Source organism: Condylura cristata, unplaced genomic scaffold, assembly GCF_000260355.1.
Source record: "Condylura cristata isolate star-nosed mole 26May11 unplaced genomic scaffold, ConCri1.0 scaffold00003, whole genome shotgun sequence".
NCBI lineage: Eukaryota > Metazoa > Chordata > Mammalia > Eulipotyphla > Talpidae > Condylura > Condylura cristata.
In genome coordinates, this window is record NW_004567104.1 from 72,225,186 (window position 1) to 72,246,131 (window position 20,946).

General features: G+C 58.8%; 1 protein-coding gene across 3 annotated transcripts in view; it reads right to left on the reverse strand.

The window, feature by feature from the left end:
• URB1 (URB1 ribosome biogenesis 1 homolog (S. cerevisiae)) overlaps positions 1–20,946 on the reverse strand; it is a 66,000-nt gene that overhangs the window by 1,891 nt on the left and 43,163 nt on the right. For all 3 annotated transcript variants that reach the window (XM_012732280.1, XM_012732276.1, XM_012732270.1), the window contains exons 20-37: positions 20,179–20,397; positions 19,426–19,605; positions 17,417–18,272; positions 16,608–16,809; positions 15,887–16,073; positions 14,240–14,298; positions 12,921–13,114; positions 12,031–12,141; positions 11,803–11,866; positions 10,706–10,877; positions 10,183–10,285; positions 5,186–5,346; positions 4,678–4,789; positions 3,430–3,536; positions 2,855–2,998; positions 2,519–2,628; positions 2,192–2,383; positions 643–884 (exon numbers count right to left, since the gene is read on the reverse strand). In XM_012732280.1, the coding sequence (XP_012587734.1) occupies positions 643–884; positions 2,192–2,383; positions 2,519–2,628; positions 2,855–2,998; positions 3,430–3,536; positions 4,678–4,789; positions 5,186–5,346; positions 10,183–10,285; positions 10,706–10,877; positions 11,803–11,866; positions 12,031–12,141; positions 12,921–13,114; positions 14,240–14,298; positions 15,887–16,073; positions 16,608–16,809; positions 17,417–18,272; positions 19,426–19,605; positions 20,179–20,397 (3,415 nt within the window). The remainder of the gene's footprint in view (positions 1–642; positions 885–2,191; positions 2,384–2,518; positions 2,629–2,854; positions 2,999–3,429; positions 3,537–4,677; positions 4,790–5,185; positions 5,347–10,182; positions 10,286–10,705; positions 10,878–11,802; positions 11,867–12,030; positions 12,142–12,920; positions 13,115–14,239; positions 14,299–15,886; positions 16,074–16,607; positions 16,810–17,416; positions 18,273–19,425; positions 19,606–20,178; positions 20,398–20,946) is intronic.

The following is a 20,946-nucleotide window of genomic DNA, read 5'->3' on the forward strand; positions in this document are numbered from 1 at the left end:
TGTTACACACAGAAAGAAGGCAGTGGGACCGCCATCCCTCCCCTCACACGGGGGCGGAGGGGCGGCTCGGACGCCGCTCCGCCCCAGGGAGCACGGGGAGCCCTGCGAGCCCCGACTGTCAGAACTCATGACCAGCGGGAACACTACCCGGCCACCGGGACGGGAGAGACACTGCCTAAGGGGGCTGAGCGTGACGTGCAGTCGGGCAAGTCAACAGCAGGGGCGCACAGAGCCGGCGGCTTGGCAGCGCGAACGAACGCGCACAAAAACGGGCAGACACTGATAAGCTAAGCGAGGCTCTTGCGGTGAGGGGAAGGAGGGAGGAGAAAGGGTCAAAGCGTCTAAGGGACGGTGGTGGAGAAAAAAGGTCACCAGGCAACAGGAGATGCAGCCCTGCAGAGTGAAAAACTTTAGTTGCTGAATAAAAGAGCAAACTTTTCATTAAGTAAAGTAGTAATACTAGCTGGTTCTTAATCCTCACCACACCAAAGCGACCCTCTCCCCTTCACAAGTGAGCACCCCGAGGGTGGCAGGCAGCCTCGAAGAGGGGTCCCCGGCCCAGCCCTCTCCAAGCCCGGGGCACTGTGGAGGCTGGAGGGGGGGCTCTGGGGCGAGCACATGGCGGGGGTCCCCCACACTCACTCAGAAGCTCCTTGACTGGGTGCTTCTCGACGGCTGCGCGAAGGTCTTCCTGGAGCCTGACGTCTCTCGCGAGGAGGCTCCATTTGTGCAACAGGACGAGCACGTCCTTGGTGGACAGCACTGTCTCGTTCACTGTGAAGCGGTTCATGTCCTTGAAGGCCCGCAGGACGGTGGCCCGGTACCTCAGCGCCGCGTCAAGGGCCCCAAAGAAGCTGGTCAGCTGGGCGGGGGCCAAGGCGGGCCTGTCGGGTGTCAAGGCCACAGACTGAGCACAGGCTGCTGCTTGTCCTGCAGCCCAGGCCCTGGCAGCTGGCCAACCCCAGACTTGTCCCGACATGGAGTGTGGAGTCCAGCACGCAGGCCAGGTAAAAGCCAGCCGCTGCAGGACGGCGGGCAGAATGGGGCTGGGCTGGCCCCCAGCTCAGAACTGGAACCACAGCTACCCCAAGACTGGTCAGACAGAGCCTGCGGGTCAGGGCGGCCTCCCAGTGGCAAGGCCTGCAGGCGCCTCTCCACCCCGGGAGCCTCAGTCTAGAGGGAAAAGGCTCAGGAAATCCTGGTCGGTGTCTCCACCACAGCCCCTGGGAGGAGACACCACCTGCAACTCAAGTTGAAAATTCAACACCATTACTCCACGCAGCGACAGTCACTGCTTCAAAGGGCACCTGGCAAGGCCCTGGTGGCGCCACGGGTTGAAACGCAGTACTGCGAAGCTGGCCGCAACCTCTTCAGCACGAGTTCGATCCCCGGCCAGGGAGCTGACCCACATGGCGCAGCAGACTCCTCCTGTCTCCCCGCTGCTCCCCTCAGCGGTGTACTTCACTGATCTGTCTGTTCTGCTCCCCACTCTGTCTCTGATGAAGTCTTTCACCACCCCTGAGTCTCTGGCCTGTACCCCAGTTCTGTATGCATAAATAAATAAATCTTTAAAAAAGAGCCCGATAGAGACCTGACAGGAGTGTGGCAATGCTGTCCGGACAACCGAATGCAGAACATCAAAGCAAGTGCCCTGGGCTCACTGAGATCATAATCCTTGTGCCGAAACATCAGCCTCCTGGCTCCACCCAGTCTACCTGCCCCCACATCAGACATCTGGCTGCACTGTCATCTCCCGGAACAGTGCAGCCCGAGGAGAGGTTAGCTCTCCCGAAGAAACCAAGAGCATCACACAGGGAGAGAGGGTATTCTGAAAGAGCCAGAACATTCAGACAAGGAGCTTCTGCAGGCTAACGAGGCACAGAGGTAGTCTGGAACGCCTTAACATTCTTAGGTTAAGGGCTCAGAAGTCCTGTTCTTTCTACAAAGTGTGACTTCGAATCAAAATATCAAGTCAATGGTTGTCCTGCCAGAAACGGCCTAGAGTGACGTCTCCAGGTGATCAGAGCACGGCGAGGTCTCGGGCCTTGGCAGGGCCAAGAAACCGGAAACGGGCTCTCTGGCGTCACAGAGCGCGGCCCGGGCCCTGGCCAGCCACGGAGTCGGCCAGGAGGAGGTGGCCGCAGAGGGCGTCGCCCACTGGCTCACCGGGTCACCGCCGGGGAGGCCTTACCTCAGGTGCCTCGTGAGCGCAACGAGCACGTAAAGGAACTCGTCCACCAGGTGCAGGGCCAGCAGCTTCGGGGGCTCCTGGGGCGCGGGCCCGTGGGGAGGCTGGCTCTCCAGCGCCTTGTCTCCCAGGTTGGTCACCCACAGCGTGTGCAGCAAGGAGATGATGTTAGACAGCAGCGGGGTCTCCAGGAACCTAAAGCCAGACACGGGAGGTCGCCTGGTCCCCTCTCCTTCCACGGACACCCGCTGGGTTTCCGCGCTGACGCCGGCCGTCTCCGCCCCGCCCCCGCCCAGCCCGGCACCTGCCTCTCGGGCACAAGGCGTTCACCTGCTCTCCAGGATGTGTAAGACCCACGTTAAGAGGCTGTAGTCTCGTAGGAGCGCGTATGCAGACTTGGTATCCTGGGCAGCATTCTGGAGAATTTCCAGGATCCAATTCTGGAAACCCCAAAGAAAAAGATACTGTTCAGGGAGCGAAACTCCCCTCCTGGACTGAAGTGGGCAAGAGCCCTCCCGTCACAGCACGCTGAGTCCACGGTGGCCTCGCCGAGACTGTCCGCGGGGAGGAGGTTCCCTGCGGAAGGGACGGCGAGGACGCAGGGCTCACAGGGCAACCGCAGGCCTGGGCGGCAGACCTTTCAGCTGGGACGGCCCCGGCGCCTACCTGCGCCACGTCATCGCACAAGGGGCTGCTGAAGAAGGACAGGAGGACGTGGAAGACGCCGCGCCGGGAGTACAGCTCGTAGCAGTGCTTGTCGCGAATGCCCTGCCGCAGGACTTCGAGCACCCACTCCTGCTCTGCTTTTTGCTGAAACCCGAGCACACGAGAAGCCGCCGTCAGGCAGGTGCGGCCCTTCGCGTGACCGCGTTCCCGACCGCGTTCCCGGCGGCCATCTTCCGAGCGGCGGCCAGGCGGCGGCACAGCGGCCCCGCCGGTTCCGGCCGGTGATGAAGAAGCCCTCGCTCCACGTCTGCCCTGGGTCCGGGGTCGGGAACAAAGGGCAACTCGCGCGCACGCCGCGTTCTGTTAACTCGGGGAGCTTCCCAAAAGCACGTGTACAGCCAAGAAAATAAATGAAAGTGGGATAAACAGACCGTGCTTTCGGGGCCAAGCGGCTTCCTAGAGACCAGCGGGGCCTGTGTCCCCGTGCCGTTCCGACCGGCCTGCCCCACGCCCGCTGCGAGGGGCTGGCCACACCCGGCGCGCGTCGGCAGGACCGTGGAGGCCGGGCGCCTCACCTCGAAGTCGGAGCTGTAGAAGAACTGGTAGAAGCCTGGGATTTTGCTCATATTCAAGTACTCGTGCGACAGCAGGAACTTGCTGACCTTCAGGTACATGTGCTCCTCTGGAAAGAGGCAGATGCTACAGCAGGCGCCGCGCCACCCGGAGTCCGTCGGACCCAAGTCCCTGCGCCGCGGGGCCCGGAGCCCTTGTCCAGGTTTTGGTTCTGAGACGCGGGATGTAGAGTCACCGCGGCTCCACCCTGTGCCCAGGCTCTCCAGGGGCCCCGATGGCACCTCCTGCACGAGCGCCAACTGGCTGCTGGGCGGGCCGGGCGGGGCCTATTCTGCCGGCTGACTGCACAGGGCGAGCGGGCTCGCCGCTGCCTCCCACCCAAGGACACAGCCACAGCAGAGGGCACCGGCGCCTCCCCTGCCGCTCCCCGCCCGGGGTCACCACTGCAGCCTGAGCTGCGCTGGGTGTCGGAGCTGCAGGTGCAGACACAGCCTCTGGGGGCTGTTCTGGGCTTTCAGCACTTCCTTTGGCGTCTACCAGCGCTAAGACCTTTGGGGTCTTCTTTCCTCCCTGTATGTCTACGGTGAAAACCATGTAATAAAAACGACTGAGGAGCAGACAGACATCAGACCTACTTCTAACTGCGGCCTGCCCACAGCACAGAGGGACGAGGGGACAGCGCTAACCTTGCAGGCCACCGCTGGGGGATCCGCGTCCCCACCTGAAAACAACCGTGTGACACTGAGACCCCTGCGGCCCAGCATCCTGTGACTTGTTTACTGACAGCAAAAAGACAAAGCCAGAAAGAGACTAGCTTCGCCTCACACCACCTCAGCACAGCACCTGCTGGGAGCAACCATCCGGTGCCCCGGAGGGACCCGCACGCCAGCTCAGGGCCCTCGAGCCGCCTGGACGCAGACGTCTCTGCTGGGCCCGGCACCGGCCGAGCCCGCAGCTCCCCGGCACAGCAGCCCCCACGCGGGCGCGAGGCCGAGCTCCCGCCGCCGCTGTGCACAGCCGCGCGCTGCCGCGCCCTCTTCCCGTCGTCTCTTCTGGCCCTCAAGGCTCTCCCTCGCGGCCACCATGTACTCACTGTCCCCCAGGGTGGACCAGGTGCTGCCCCAAGCCTCGCCACCCTCTGTCACAGCACTGGGTGCCCCTGCGGGGCGCTCACAGTGACGACCCCACCTCGATTCACCCTAACGGGGTGCGCGTGCTCTCTCACCGCCACCACATTCTGCCCATGGTACCTGGTTTCAAAATCTGCAGGGCCACTTTGGCGATGAAGAGACTTAAGGTAAAGGTGAGTCTCATGTTTGGAGTCCGGATCCCGTTCCTGACTACATCCAACAGGTAAAGTAGCTAAAAAAACAGAAACAAGAAAACAAGATGAGCTCAGGAAAACCGTGGCCTGGCCTGTCTGCTGCACCCTGAACTGTGCTCTCCGGGCCGGGTAGTTCCTCACACCCCAGGAACCAACGGGGCGCTCATGCATCTGCCGGGCACCTTCCCGTGCCCCGATCCCTACTGCGGTAGGCCACAGGCTTCTGGGCCTCAGTGTATGTTGGTACCAGCAGCTTAGCCTGCGTTCAGACTGAAGAGAGCCACTGCCCCGGCCCCCCGCAGCCTGGGAAGGGAGCTGGTGGGGGAGACCTTCTGCTCCGCCCCGCAGGGAAGCGCAGACGACCTCCAGCCCAGCCCAGGCCAGGCGGACCAGCTTCCCAAGCCCTCCGGGCGGGCGCACCCCGGCCCACTCACCTGGGCCTGCTCTCGGAAACGCGCCCCCTCCAAGTGCGAGTAGTAGGCGGCCAGCACGTAGTAGGCCGTGGCTCGCATCTGGGGGTCGTAGCTGCTGAGGGCCGCAAATGTGAGGCCCAGAGCATTTGAGTCCAAAAACTTTCGACAATCCACCACAAATTCTGCAGGAAATAAAACACAGCACTAAACACGTGATCCCATGATGCCTGTATGACACGGCAAATTAAATGTCCTTTGGAACTTTACCAGTTCAGCTCCACATGGCAGATGCAAGACACCAAGTCTCTGTCCAGCCATCATTATTCCTGCTGAGACTAGGAGTCTCTCTCCCCGTCGGTGGCAATAACCACCACCTTCCTGCTAAGATGCTTGTAAATCCCAACCAGGATTCTCTCATCACTCCTCAGATGCCCAACGAGCCAGAGCTTGGGGTGCTGTTCAGGAGAACCCCGAGGACCCAGCACGTGGAGGCTCAGCAGAGGAAACCAGCGTCCTGCCCGTTTCAGCCCGCTGCCCCTGTGCTCAGCTAACGTGCCAGCAAGGAAAGTCCAGGGCGTTCTCTGGCTCAGCCCATCTGTTTTGTGAAGGACTGATTTACATCCCTAGTTCTCTCTTCTAACAGCAGGACCCTCAGATGAGAGTGGGCTTCCCACGCTTGAACACCAACTACAGTCCGAAGGGCCTGCTGGCTGACAGCCATGCGCCACCGAGGGCCTCACGGCCGCTCTAGGAGAGCAAGTGACTGAGGGGCCATTGGGTACGCGAGGGGCCAGTTCCTTGGCTTGACTCTCTCAGGTAAATTCAGGACGCTCAACGTGCTCATTCCTAAAAACCCCTGCTTCTGTACAGGAGACAGCCAAGGAAACCTCAGGCTCGACACGGGACCCTGTGCGTGATGACTAGGCAGAGCCTGGTCATGGCAATCACCCAAGGGTGACACTCTTCTCAGTGAGGGGTGGTGGGCCAGGCCCATCAGGAGCCAAACACGAGCCCACTCGGCAGTCTTGGAAAATACTGTCAACGGAAGGCATACCACTTCAACAGTCAAACTCCTTCCAGAGTTAGTTCAAAAAGGATGTTACCGATTTAAAAAACTAAGAAAATAAGTGAAAGAAAAATTCCTTAATCCAAACAGCCTCAGAGCCACATAATGGTGTCCCAGGGGTCATTAGTCCAAAGTGTAGAAATCATTTAAATCATCGAGCAGAGGACCTGTGGCCAAGCCTGGAGTCCTGTTACTTGGGGTGACAGGCCACAGTCAGGCCGGGACGCCGGCAAGCTCCTCTCCTTCTCCTTTAGAAGCAGCAGAACCCTGGGAGTGTCCACAGCTTTGTATCTAAGTGGAGTGTCAGAGACAAGGCCACACACAGGGCCCTTCCTCTGCCTTCTCAATTCTTGTGCCACGTTGACAGGCATTTCCAGTTCCCATCAGGACAGAATAGAACCAGCACTATCTACCTAGCTGTGGCAACTAAAACCTGACCAAAGAAATGGTACCAGGTCCTTTGAGACCTGGACGTGAGGCAGTTGAGGACAGCGGTCCCCGAGCAACGGCAAACACTTACAGGGCAGACCTCCGATCGCCCGCCACACCACAGCGCCTGCTGCACGCGGATGGGGGGGGGGGGATGCGCACTGGAGAGAGACAGGGGACCTGAGCTAGGAGACAGTGCCGGGGGGGACAAGGCGTCTGGGTGCACACAGCAGGGAGGAAAGCGTGCCACTGAGAGGCGCCGGGCGTCAGCTGAGTTGAGCCTGTAGGGGCTGGGAAAAACCACGCTGCAGGCCTGGGAGAGACAACCCCCGGCTCCTGCCTGCCTGCAAATAGCGCTCTTCCCACCAGGCAGGGTGGGCCTCTGCCCCGCCTGAGAGTGTGAAAGCAAGACCAGGTCAAGTGCAGACAGGCAAGCTCTACAAGCCCAAACCAAGCCTTCAGAGACGAAGACGTAAATTAGGTGAAAGGTGCACTGGCCGGTCAGCAGATTAGATGCTGCAGAAAGACCAGTGAGTTTGAAGACAGCAATAGGAACTACCCAAACTGACACACACACACAGGAAGAACCTTGAACATGTCAACAGAGACCTGAAACTGTGGAACAAGTTCATAAGGTCCAAAAGAAGTGTAGCTGGAGTCCCTGGTAACATCTGAGGCAATCGTGGCAAAAACGGTTACCAATTTGACAGTTTCTAACAGTCGAAGAAGCTCAATAGCACGAGAAATATAAGGACAAGCCCACTAAAGCTCACCATCACAGGCGTGAGGCCAGTGGTAAAAAATAATCTTGAGAGAGCCATGTAACGTACAAAGGAACAAAGATAAGACTGACAGTAATATCTTGTTAGAAAATGCAAACATCTTCAAAATACTCAGAGGAAGTGCCTGTCATCCTAGAATGAACTGTAGGAATTCTTTAAGTCTTGCAGGCAGAAAGAAAACGACCTAAGGCAGAAGTCTGGATTCACACAAAGGAATAAAAAGAACCAGAAGTGGCAGCTGCGTAATAAATATAACACATCTGAGTCTCTTTAAAAGGCCATTGACAACTGAAACGAAAAATAATCACGGATGGCAGGCTTTACGGCACGCAGAAGGAGCTGTATTGGAACAGGATAGAGACCAGAAGGCTAGAAAGAGACGTTTTAAGGTGCTTCCACTAGTCATGAGCGGCACTATGGCACCGAGTGTAAACTGCAGGGACCTGAAGAGGCATCATCAGCCCCAAGCCACCACAGACACCTGGCGTGCACCTGTGAGCACCCATGAGCTGCCGCTAAAAGCCGACAAAGACAACAAGATGGAATCAGACCAGCAGTCACTTCAAATGTAAATTTGCAAAAGGGAGGAAAAGAATAAAATTTGCAAAAAGGGAGGAAAAGAATAAGCAGAAGATTTGGCCTATCAAAAGACCCATCTTTCCCAAAACAGTATCGTTTTACACCACAGACTAAATTTTCTTCCTTCTGACAAATGACTCTTTGGTAGGAGGGGAAAAAAAAAAACTGAAAAGCTTTAAAAACCATCAAATCATGGAGTAAAATGATACTGTTTTAGAAGGTGAGAAATGTTTTAACATCCACCTACATGCCTATATAACAAATACATATAAACGGTACACACTTGGGATAAAGAACAGTTTAAACATTTATATTACTCAGAATGGCTGTGCCCAGCTGGCTGGGAGGTTTTTAGTAATCGCTGACATTCTCTGAGGCAAATGCATTTCCCACGTAGGGGCGGGCACTCAGCTTCAGCTCTCAGTCTATGGCAGTCTGACTTTAGAGCACGTATGGAAAGGAGCAGCCCCTGGGTGTGGAAAATACAGTGATAAATGCCATTCTCTTCCTTCCAAAGACCTCATAAACGGTAATGTGGCTTCCAATTAATAGATCCTTAGACCCAAATTCCTCACCAGACAGTAATCAAGAATTGTAATAAAAAGCGTCCTAAGTTTTAGAGTCTTTGGAGGAGCCCAAATGTGCTGGGGTGGGGGGCTTGTCAAGAACTCTCCCCCAGCCTCGGTGTACCAAGTTCCCCCGAGGTGGCCTGGCAGGCCAGGCTCTTCTCAGCCCTCTCAGCCTAGTGACGACACTTGAAGATCACACACGGGCTCCCTAGTCATGCACATGTGAAGATTTCACTCCCATTCTGCTGAGGACAAGAATTCGCTGGGGAAAATAGCATTTGTCACTGTCTTGGGTGACAGCCTTGGCTGGCCCTGTTTCTGAGCCAAGGAATCAAGAGGGGAAGCGGTAAGGTTAAGAGAACGGGTTCCACTTTCAGCAGAGGGCTGAACGAGCACCGAGACTGCGGTTTCTCTGAGGATGCCAGTCACACACAAACCGAGCCCATACTGGGCCACCCCTAGCACTGGGCAGCAGACTCAGAGGCACCACAGAAGGAGACACACACAGCACGGGGAGCCTCACAAACATAGCGTGGACGAGCAGAGATGGCTCAGGGGACCAGGCGGCCTACAAACGGCCGGGCGTCAGGGCGCTGACCAGGCCAGGAAGCGCCGTCCACTGTGCTGTCATTCAGCTGATGGCTTTGTCAAGTCGAGGCACTTTACATGTCACACACACTGCAGCCAATTCTACTTAGAACTCTGATGGTGCGCACTTGCTCACCAGGGCAAAAGCAAGAGGAACCGGAAGTCTGAAAACACACTAAGTTCATGACTTAACTGCAGTAAGCACAGCCACAAAAACCACCATGCTGGTCAGATTTCTTTTCCATTCAGCAGATCATTTTACTGCCAAGAATGATCTTCTGATGGACAAACCTGCCCTCTGGTCAGATAACAAAATTGGTTTAAAACATTGTTTTATTTTTTTGTTGCAGACAAGTAGCCTGCAGCAAAAGAAAACAAGCCTAGTTCATTAGTCGGTTCCTTCCTTCCTTCCGCCCGCGGCTAAGTTTTAACAAATTTTCTACGTTAGGGCCCTCCCTGGTGGCGTAAGGGGGAAATCACAGCACTATGAAGCTAGCTGCAGCTTCAGCATGAGAGCTTGACCGGGCCAGGGAGTGACCCACAGGGTGCGCAGACCTCTCCTGCCTCCCCCCTGCTCACCTCAGCAGTGTGCTTCCTCGATCTGCCTGTTCTGCTCCCCACCCTGTCTCTGGTGAAGCCTCTCACTGCCCCTGCAGGTCTGGCCCATACTCCAGCTCCATATGTATAAATAAATAAATCTTAAAAACAATTTTTTTTTCTACTTTAAAGTCATTCTATACTGAATGACTTTGGTGCAATCAGTAATGTAAGGACCACAAATCCGAGCAACAAATGATTTAACTCACTAGCTGACTTGTATTTCTAGACTGCGGAAAGTCTATTTTCATGCACGGTAAGAAGGGACCGAGCTGCTTCCTGGCCACCCTGGGTGTGCCTGAGTCTGCGGCTAAGCGTCGGGGGCAGGGGGAGAACGGGGAGAGCGACTGTGAGGGCCGCGCCTGACTTGGGCAGAGCAGGAACGACACCCAGTGAGAACGAAGTTACCTGGCCTGGTCAATTCACTGAAGAGGTGAAGGAGAAAGCAGGGGTCATAGAGGCGGTCGAGATCCGCTATTCTCTCATCTGTAAATAGCGGCTCCTGCGCACCCTAAAACAGATGAAAACAATGAGCCGCGCAGCTCAGACTGTCCGCAAATGCGGGCTCACATGGAAACACGCTGCTGCCAGGGTTCAGATACTTTGGGATACTCGAGAGCTTAGAAAAGATGCTCCTGTAGAAAACAGAACTTGCATATTTGATCTGTATAATCTTGGGGGGCTGCATCTTATAATAACCACCTTTGGGGGAGAAGTTATAAACGAGACACGCGTGGCAGTGCCGGTCACTGCTGAAGCTGGGTGATGGGCAGGGGGCCCAGTCTCTGTAGCGTCCCCTGTGGCTGGGGTCGTACAAGAGTGGGGACACAGACTTGTACTTTACAGGGACCAACGTCAAGGGTGCAAGGGATGGGGAGATGGCTCCCAGGCCTCGGGGAGGCTCCCCGACGGCTGTGCCCCAGGCCCGCACCTCAGGGGCCAGCAGCCTGCGGTTCTGCGGGAAGTGGAGGATGGTCTTCATCATCCGGTCCTGATCCAGCAAGCGGAGGATGTCCCCGGGGCTCGGCTCCTGCCACAGCGACTTGCCCAGGCTCCTGCACGTCTTGTGATGCTCCACAGCCGCCGGGCCCCACAGCAGCACTCTAGCCGGACGGGGGGGCAAACGGGTCACACGGCCGCCGGTGAGAGCCACTGGCGACGGCCACCCGGCGGCCCCACAGAGCAGCCGCAGGCCAGGGCGCCTGCCGCAAGGGACCTTATCTGCTCCCGCTACAGCTCAAGTGTCTCCTGTCAGCACTGCGGAAGAGGCAGCCTTCCCCGCTGTGAGAAAACCACTGACCACCTGCCTCCTGCCCTGCTCCATCCCAGAAGGCACCGACACGGAGAATGAGGTGAGGTGAGCTCACAGGAGGAGGACAGAGCAGTCAAGACCCGGGTGCTTGTGAGGATGTTTTTCTTTGACGGTGTTTTTTGGGGGGTGAGTAGGAGAGAATGTTTTCTAGATGAACTTTCAAGTTCAAAAGTAGCCTACAGAGGGATATATTTTCCCCTCCCTGCAGAGTTCTCCTTAGCTATTTTGCTTGGCCCGCCGAGCGCCCTCATCTTTCCACATGGAGCCCGTCCTCATCATGCACCTGTTATGGGCTGGTCTGGCAAGGAGAGAAGCCAGGGCAGCAAGGGAAGCCGAGATGCTTCCACAAACAGCACTGGTCCGGCAGGGCTGTATGGTAGGGTAACAGCCCTCGGGACAGAGTGTGCGGGCAGGAGGCTGGGAGCAGCCCCTGATGCCCAAGAGAGACAGACAGGAATGCAAAGAGACAAGAGCAGTGAGCCACACCGAGCACAGAACAGCACTGGCAGCCGGTCTCCTCGCCCTCCCCCAGAGCCCCCACGACGAGTCCCTCTGTCTAAAGCAAAGCACAGAAAGAAAGGTTCCCAGACGAATCAGTTGACACCCTCGTGGGTAGGGAGTGTGGGAGCAGGTCCATGACACACAGGCACCGTGGGAGGGTGGCTCAGCTGCGCAGCCCCCGGAGAACTGACACCCCAAACAGCCCTGCCACTCACCTGAAGTTGATGAGGCTGAGGTGGTTCTGTTCATATGCCCGGAGGAGAAGCAAAATCTTCTGGTCTAGAAGTCAGCCAAGGTCAGTTTAAAAGCGGAACCCCTCACACCCTCCTCCTGGTCCCCACGCAGCGCCTAGTCACACACTCCAGCCCTCACACACCCCAACGGCCCCGGTGCCGGGCCGCACACGCCGGCGCCAGTCGCACTGCGGGTCCTCAGCCCCTCACCCAGGACGCTGAGGGAGGCGCCGTAGGCCCCCAGGAGCACGGCGAAGTGGCTGCTCTCACAGACTGCGGGGCACATCCTCACCACCGCCGACATGAGGTCCACCAGCGCCTCTGGAAGAAGACAGCACGGCTCACTCAGCAGCACAGGCATGGACGCCCGGGAGGGGCGGGGCGGCCCTGGGCACACCCAGCCCGGGAAACCCCCTCTGAAGGATGCCGGGGCCAGGTGCTGTCTGCGCCCTCCCCAGCTCCCTGTATTCCAGTAAGTCCTTCACAGTGGCCTCCACCCGTGCCCCTGCAAAGCCGACTCTCAGGCTCCCTCCCTCCCTCCCTCCTTCCCCAGGGGATGCTGCGGCCAGTCTGAGAACCTAACACTTGCCGGGCGACTGTGACTGCTGCCAAGACCCCTAAGGCTCCCCTCCCGCCTGAGGAGGCTGGGCCCTTTGGTTTCCCACAGCCCAGCCCAGCGCCAGGCCCCGCTCCACTCAGTTTAGCAGTTACCACACACAACCTGGTGACCTCCGACTGTGAACGCTCATGGAGCCTGGGCTTCGCAAGGTCTCAAATGTTCAAAGTTCTTTGCCATACAAAAAGTTCAACTTTCCCATCAACAACTGACGCAGCTGAACAGCCTCTCCCAGGCCAGCCGCCCCTGCGGACGGCGCTGACACCTGCCCACGAAGTAGCAGTGAGACCTTAAACACCAGCAACTACAGGCTCTGTGGAGAGGCCTGTGTGGGTGTCTGACCCGACGTGGGGGCGTTTCCGGAAACACCCTACACCTCACTGGCAGTGCTGCTTGGTCTGAAAACACACGGCACTAAGTGCGCCACTAGCCGGGGAGACCAGGAAACAGACTCTGCAGCTGAGCAGAGTGGGCCAGAGGTCACCTTTCACGCGACTGTCTGCATCTTCCTCTTGTTCGGACGTCAGCAGCGTTGGCAAGAACAGAGAATGCTGGGTGAGCATCATGTGGAACACAGGCAGCGGGACCAGCCTGGCGCCCACAGAGTTTTCCGGGAGGTAGAGCAGCTGAAGGGCGGCGTGGAGGGCCTGCAGGAACGCGTGGTCCTGATAGCGAAATCTGGAGGCGAGAGTCAGATGCGGGAGAGCCTCAGAAACAGCAACAGCCCTTTTCTCAGCACTCTATTAAAAGGAGCTGCAAACAAGTCACAAAGTACAGACGAAACGCCAGGAGGCAGCAACAGTCTGGGCCCGGGGCACCACAGCCCGTGCCCCTGGCCAGGGGCCCTCCTTACTCAAAAGTTCCCACCACGGGCACAGAAGCCCTTTACGGCTTCCGTTCCCGACCTGCTGGAGGATGGAGAGTCTGTACCCACACAACACCAAGACCGCCCCATACGGCGGGCATTGCAGAGACACACAACTAAAGCAGCGGCATCACTTCCCAGCAGTGCCCACTCTGCCATCGGTCATGCCCACCTTCATGCCCCCTCTCCTCTCGGGCCAGGCGTTTGGCTCTGCACTAAAGCTCGTGAATAGCCAGGGACCTGAGACTCCCTGGCACCTGGTCTGACCTTATCACGGGCCGGTGAGGGGAAAGAACCATTGGTTAGCTCAAACACCGGACAGCAAGCGGAAAATCAGCAGACTGAGGCTGTGCCCACCTGGACAGCTGGCCAGTGTCCTCTCAAAGGGAAAAGCTGGCATGGGGCACACTAAGTGACCTGCGACAGGTACCGCAGAATGGGGAGTGCGGGAAGGAGGCGGACGGAGGGAGGGAGGGAGGAAGGAAAGGAGTGAGGGAGCGAGGGACGGAGGGAGGGAGTCCTCAGCAGCTAACTGGTGCACGGTCAGCGAGAGGTGAAACGAGAGACTAGAGCTGCACGTGTCAACACAACTCAAAACGCGCTTGTAAAACGTTAAACATACTGGACGGAACGAACACGGCCATGGACACAGGCAAGGTCAGCCTCAGGAGAGGGATGCTCGCGGCGGGCGGGGGGCTCAGACCAGCCACTGCACGGACACAGCTGCCAGCCACTCATGGCGGCGCCCAGGTCTGGGTTTTAAAGCACATTTTACTTTTCAAAGGCTGCTTCGCGCACCGCCGCCCGCAACACACGCCTGAGTCAAAGGAGGCCCACGAGCCTCCCCAGCGGGCACCCTGCTCCTGCCACGCCCCTGCCACACAGCACACAGGAGCCACACCCCTAGCGGCACGCACACCCTGAGAAAGCCGACTTACTTGAGCCCAGTCTTCACAAACTTCTGCCAGTCCTCAGGATCAACTTCCTGAAGAGAATTCTATGATCAGAGCAACAAGAAACAGACGTGAACATCCCCGTTAATTGGAAACAGATATGAAAATGAGCCACCCAGTAAACATGGAAAGAAAGCAGTGAGGTAGACGACCCACAAGAGCGTATAAACATTTCTTACTTTGACATTTATCAAGTGTTCTGCTGCTCTGGTCAGTACACACGTGACCAACCACCGAGCAGGGATGTTTCCTGACGTCCTGGACCAGCAGCGCCACTGAGGCTACACACAGCCGAGGGCTCAGGCCCTGTGAGAGGGCAGGCCCAGGTGCTGGCCTGCAGGAAGGCTCCCCCAGGGGTGAGGTGCGCCGCGCAGCTCAGTTCTCTCTAGCTCTCAGGGACGCGCCCCCCCCCCCCCTAAATCTATGGACAAGTACAACCTAAAATTGCAGGCTGTGAAATCTCCTGGAACAAGTGAGCAAGCGCCCTGCTCGGTCTCAATCGATGAACACCTGTCTTTCCCCACGTTATTCTCCTGAGGGTCCCTTTTTATTTGGGCTCGGAAGATCAACACAAATACTCCTAAAGCAGTTTTGCGCCACAAGCAGAGGAACAACACAGGCCTGTCTTCAGAATGACTGCACGTCAGTAGCAATGTTTTTAAAGGGGCGCTTGACTGAAGGAAGTAATGGATAAAAACAGCTGTTTCTAGATTTATCAAAACTCTCAAGTCACAGAGCCACGCTCAGTGAATCTCAAACAAGAAACTTGAAGAAACCAACCCCAAGGTCTATCACACTCCAGCTGCTTCGAACACTGCAAGGGAGAAATCCTAAATGCAGGCAGAAAACGATGACAGGGAGCTACCATGCCGGGCTTTATAGGAGATGTCTCCCTTGGTCATTCGGACAGAGATGTCTCCCTTGGTCATTCGGATGCACAAAGTGCACTCCATGAGCACAGGTCGTCATTATCCGCAGTTCCTAGCTCACAGCCCCCCCCCCCCCGTCTGGGAATTTCCCAAGTACGGAGAGTTATACACGCACTGGGCTATGCTCATTATGCTAACGAGGGGGCTTGGGACGGAGTCTCTGGGGGGCGGGTGAGGGCTGGTTGCCAGGGAACTGGCAGCAAGAGAGGGCTGGAAGTCCAGACTCAGTGGCTGACTGATCAAGGCTGGTCACTGGCGCTGAGATTTGAGGAGGGGCCGCAGGAGGCCAGAGGCCAGGCGGGAGTGTCTGAGGACCCGTGCAGCCTGAAGCTGCCTTGGGAGATAGCGTGAGAACGGAGTTGAACTGCCGACCCCAACACATGCCACAGGTAGTATAGTAACAACTTTTTAACATGCTTAAAGACAATGCAAAACCTAGGATTCTATACCCAGTGAAAGTCTCCCCAACATTCTGAAGGCAATGCTACCTGCTGTTAACGCCAAAGACATTACAAGAAAATAAAAGATGATAAAAGATGCCTCCTTTCAGGAACTGCCCCCACCTAGCGCTCAGCTTCCTAGACGCGGCCCCTTCACCACCTGGCCGCTTCACAGTCCCCGCTTAGGATGTTTCTGGAAACCCTGGTTCTTCCATCTCTTTCCCTTAAAACCTTGGTCACTATCTCTAAGGAAAGAGACCTACCAAGAGTTCGTTAAATCTCAGCAGCATTTGCTTCTCATGCCCTCGGGCGCTGTCGGCCTCCTGCGGGCCTTCACTGAAAGCAGCCACCAGCCACCTCACACAGGACTCCAGCAGAACCTTTTTCCAGGCACGCAGCTCTTCTGCCGACCCCTCCAGGACAGCAGAGACAGAGTCAGCCACGACCCAGCTGCAGCAGAAGGCAAGTCACAGAGTTAGGAGGGGACACTCCACCTGCTGGCTTTGTCGAGCCCAATGTGACAGAGGCTCGGGACAGTGGCCCAAGTCTGACTCCCTCCACGACCCAGCACTGAGACGATAGGCCCTGCTCCCATGGGAGACGAGAGCGTCTCCGCGGCCACTGGGGCTGCTGCCGCTGCGGCTGCGGCTGCTGGGCAGGAAGCTGCCGGGGTAATCTGGCCCTTCAGCCACCCGTCTACTCCCTGCGGGGGGGCTGTCCTTTGTACTGCGAGACCCTGGTCAGAGCAGGAGCCCCATTCCCGTGGTGACAGGAATGGCAGACAACTTCAGTCACTCCCTGGTCTGAGGGAGTCAGAATCAGCCTCCTGCACTCGCCCTGGCCAAGATGGCTTGGGTCCCAGCAGGAACCGCTTCTCAGCACCAGCACGGCAGCCCTCCAGCGATGTCCCACCTGCTCGCAAGTGCTCCAGGGAAAAGCAAAGCTGAGAGGGGAATGGCCTCCAAGCGACCTCAGCCTTCGTACCTCCTGACACCGTCGGGCGTCCGAAGCAAGCCGGGCAGGTGGTCTTTGAGGACACCGATGTCCTTGGCTCTTGCAAACGGGACCAGCTGGGCCAGGATCTCCTGGTATAGCCCAGACCCCGGGGGCCCGCTGGCACTGACAAGTGCAGTCTGCAGCCGCCTCCACAGGGCCTTCCTCAAGACCGGGATGACAGCGGAGGGCACTGGGGACAGGCACAGAGAGGAGAGGTGCTCATGAGCCAGGAGCCAGAGTGGCCCAGCACACAGCACAGACGGCTGCTTCAGGAACCGACCTGGGTCACGTGACACAGGCCGCCCACAGAAACGGGGAAGCCGGTACCCCAGGAGCCAGATGCGAAACACTCACCAGCACGACCCAGTCACTCTGCATCCACCCGGCCTGGGCCCAGCCAGCCCTGACTTGGAGTCAACTCACCCACAGCCCCGAAGCCGGGCAAATGGGACAAGCAATTACTTAGGAGACTCTAGTCAATGTGACAAGACCCAGGCATGGCACTGACACCCCCTGGCCCCAAAGAACCCCAGCTCCAGCTGACACCTCCCCCCAGCTTTCCGGGGCTTAACTCAGAGTAGACGGAGGGACACCTCCAGGCGTAAGTTTGAAGGACTGAGAGAGAGTGAGGTTTCGCATCTTTCTCCGGCTTGAGAACTGAGGGGGTGGAGGCGGGACTAGAAATGGAACCATAGCCCAGAGCGGGAGAGAGCGGGGAGTTCCAGCACTCAGAGGAGACCTGCAGATCCCCCTCCAACTTCAAATTCCCCACGCCCCCCGGCCGGCCCCGGCCGTACCTGCTGCGGGACGTGTGCGGGGTTCCCGCGTCCTGCCTTGGAGGTACACGTGCACCAGTGGCAGGAAGCCGTCCAGGTCCTCCTGCAGGCAGCGCCCGGAGCCCGCCTGCCCACACCACAGCTCGAACCGCAGCAGGTGGGTGCAGCTGTGCTGGAGGAGCAGCGCGGCGACGCCCAGGGTGGCGGGTGTGCGCCGGGCCACGCAGTAGTCGAGCAAGCTGACCCCGACCACGGGGGCCAACACGGGCTCTCTCTGCAGAGTGTGGAGGAACACAGTGTCCAGCTCGTCCACCGCCAGCGCCGGGAGCAAAGCACCCAGGCCTCTCACATACTCAGAGGCCCAGAGAAGCGCGCCGCTCTGCAGCTGGTCCCGGGGGCTGCTGGTCAACAGCTGGACCAGGGTCTCCCCGAAAGCATTCAGGCGCCTCTTCTTCTCGGGAGACTTCGCGGCTTGCTGGGACACCAGCTGGGCCTCGGGCAGTTTCAGCAGGGTCAGGGTGACCTCGCGGAGCTGAGCGCCCTCTAGATACAAATGAAGGCCCTGCAGGGCCTCCAGCTGTGGGAGGGTCTTTGAGGGCCAAGTGGCTGGGCCTGCCCTCCTGCTCCGAAGCTCTTTCAACACACTCCGGGTGATGGCCTCCGAGTACTTGGCCAGCAGGCCCAGCTGGCCGAGGCGACGGAGGATTGGGGCGCTGGCCATCAGCAGCTGCAGGACACCAGCACTGAAGTGGGCGGCCAGGAGCTTCACAAGGACGGGGCTGAGCGTGTGCGCTGGGAGGGCCTGCTGCTCCAGGGCCAGGAACCAGCCCTCCAGCGTGGGGTGTCGGAGGATGACCGCCAGCACCTCCTCCAGCGTCTGCAACACAGGGACAGGCCGGCCTCACACGCCACCCCACCCAGGGCAGGGAGGACAGAGCAGCCACGCCAACACTCCCGGTGAGACAGGGGTGGAGAGCAGATTCCCCCAGTCACTCCATCCTCATTTTCGAGCTGGACTGCTTGCAGCACCCAACCCCAGCCCAGTCGGAGCTCTCCTCTGACCAGAGAGCAGGTCCTCCCTGAGTGACTGTGAGGACAGGCCCCGATTTGGTTGGAGCCCCAACCCCCTCCCCTCAGACACCTCAGCAGGGCCTGCTGACTCAGCCTGCTGAACAGAAGCCACTGGGTAGAAACCCCAACATGCGCCTCAGATCAATCACCCCCTGCTTTCTCCCCAGCAGTATCACCTGGCAGGTGAGCAAGGCAACAGGTGGAGAAGAGGTCCAGGTCTGGGGAGGGGGTGGGGGCTCATTGCAGAGAGTCCACAATGCAGGACGAGAAATAATCCCGCCTCCACTTTCGGTAGAAAGCTGGGCGCCGGGACGCCCTGGGAACCAAAGTCTGACCCCGAGACCAAGTTACAACCATGGACCAGAAAGCAGCTGGGCATCCTGTGCTGGATTCAGCAGCAGTCTGCTTCGGTCGCACTACGCCTCACTGAGCTCGACGCCTCAAGCACGAGGCCTCCAGGCCCCGGGGAGCCGGTCCTCTTTCCTGACGGGCAGGCAGAGGAGCCTGGCGCCTTCCGCCGCACCTGGCCCGCTCCACACGGCATGGCTGGATGGCACGTCTGGAGCCCTGTGCCCCAGCTGATGGGCTCAGAGGTCCTGCAGCAATACACAGCCCAGCCCACCCCCACTCAAGGTCCAGCTGGAGATCAAAAGGGAGCCGTGCTGAGGCTGTAAGGGCCGACAGGGCCTGGGGAGGGGGCCCTCGCCCACCTGCAGCCACCAGCAACACAGACTGCAGCTGTCCAGCGGCTAACACCCACGACGAACGGTATCGGGTAAGCGCGGGCAGGGAGGTCAGTGAGCAGAGCAACCACAGGCGAGGCCTGCGGAGCCTGCTCTGCTGTGGGGTGAGCCACACGACGGACTCTACTTCTCCTATCATTTTCTGCATTTCCCTCAAGAATGTGGTTGCATCAGGGGAGGGAGGCGCGCACAGGAGACCTGCAGGGGAGGAAGCACCTTGTCACCGGCCAACTCCAGCGAGGCCACGGACTCCAGGTCCAAAAAGAGGTGAGATTCGGCCTGGGCGGCCTGGCATTCCTGCTGGTTCCGGGCATCCAGCTCCTCACAGTGCACGACCAGGCGTCTCAGGAGGCCCAGGAGGAGCTGCAGCATGGCCGGCCCCGCACTTCTGCCCAGCTGTGGAAGGAGCGTGGCACAACCCTCAGGCCAGGCAGCGGCTGGCAGCCAGAGGGGTGATGTCACCAGAAACGTGGGAACACGCCGCGTGGGCCGTGCCCCTCAAAATGCCACAAACTCAGAGGCATTTCCAGGTAAGAGACGCATCCACCTACGTCTTGGTGAGACAGATACGTCCTGACTGAAGCGAGGGGGAAAACCTGCCTCAAAAATCTGAAGTCACTCCTGGTGAAGAAAGCTAGCGATAAGAGCTACTAAGAAACTCATGACAGCAGCAGGTGGGGCAGGGGAAGTGGGGGGCTCCTGCCTGCGGTGAGAGGGCCCGTCATCACTCGCAGCCACCCCAGCCCCATCCGCAGCTGCACAGGAATCCGCTGGGTTTACCAGAGACGGGGAACCGGAGCTCACCCACCTCCCGGCTCCAGGGAGGGGCCTGAAGAACGTAGGTGCCCCCACCCTTGCCCTTGGGCTGCATGCCAGGTCCCACCCACCCCACATGCGGGGCAGGTCAACAACACCCACATTCGCTGTCCCTGACTTGGAGAAGGCCCGAGTGGAGGAGGGGCAGCTGACCTGGCGGAAGTTCCCCACGGTGCTCCGGAGATACAGCAGCACGTGTTTCGCGGCCAGGGGGACCTGGTGCATGGGGAGGCGCGGGAGGGCAGCCAGCAGCTGCGCCTGGACACCCTCATCCAGGAGGGCCCCCTCACGCTCATAGGCCCCCTGCAGCAGGGCCGAGAAGGAAGAGGCCGGTGGGTCCTGGGGGGCAAGACCGTCCAGCGTCGGCAGCGCCTTAGGAGTCAGCAAAGGCCCAAGGAGAAAAAGAAATCAGCACCAGTGGAGAAAGCGTGGTCTGGCGACACAGGCTCAGGGCGACACAGGGCGGGCAGCCCCACACGGACGCTGAAAACGTGGACTTGGCCCCTGACACAAGGAAACGAAGCCCAGGCGTCGTGCGTCGCAGTCTCCCAGGGCGCGTCAACGTGGAGGCGTGCAGGCGCCCGGGGAAGCGGTCACTCTGACTGCGGAGCCACGGGGGTAACCGCGTGGGAAACTGCGCGGGCCCGACTGCGAGCTGTGGGCCCCCAGGGGCCGCTCCCCAGGAGCCTGGGCCTAAATAGCTTGCTGGGAGGCGGGGATGACAGTGGGTGAAATGACGACGAACTTCTGGGATTGTTCTGCCTCAAAATCAAGCTGTTTCTGCTCGCAAAATTCCCAATTTACCCACAGGGCTTTTACTTGTAAGCGTGCCCTCGCCTCAGTTTGCCAACGCACACGAGGACAACAGGCCACCTTCGCTGGCTGCCGTGAGGGGTCCGTGTCACGCGCAGTGGAACCGGC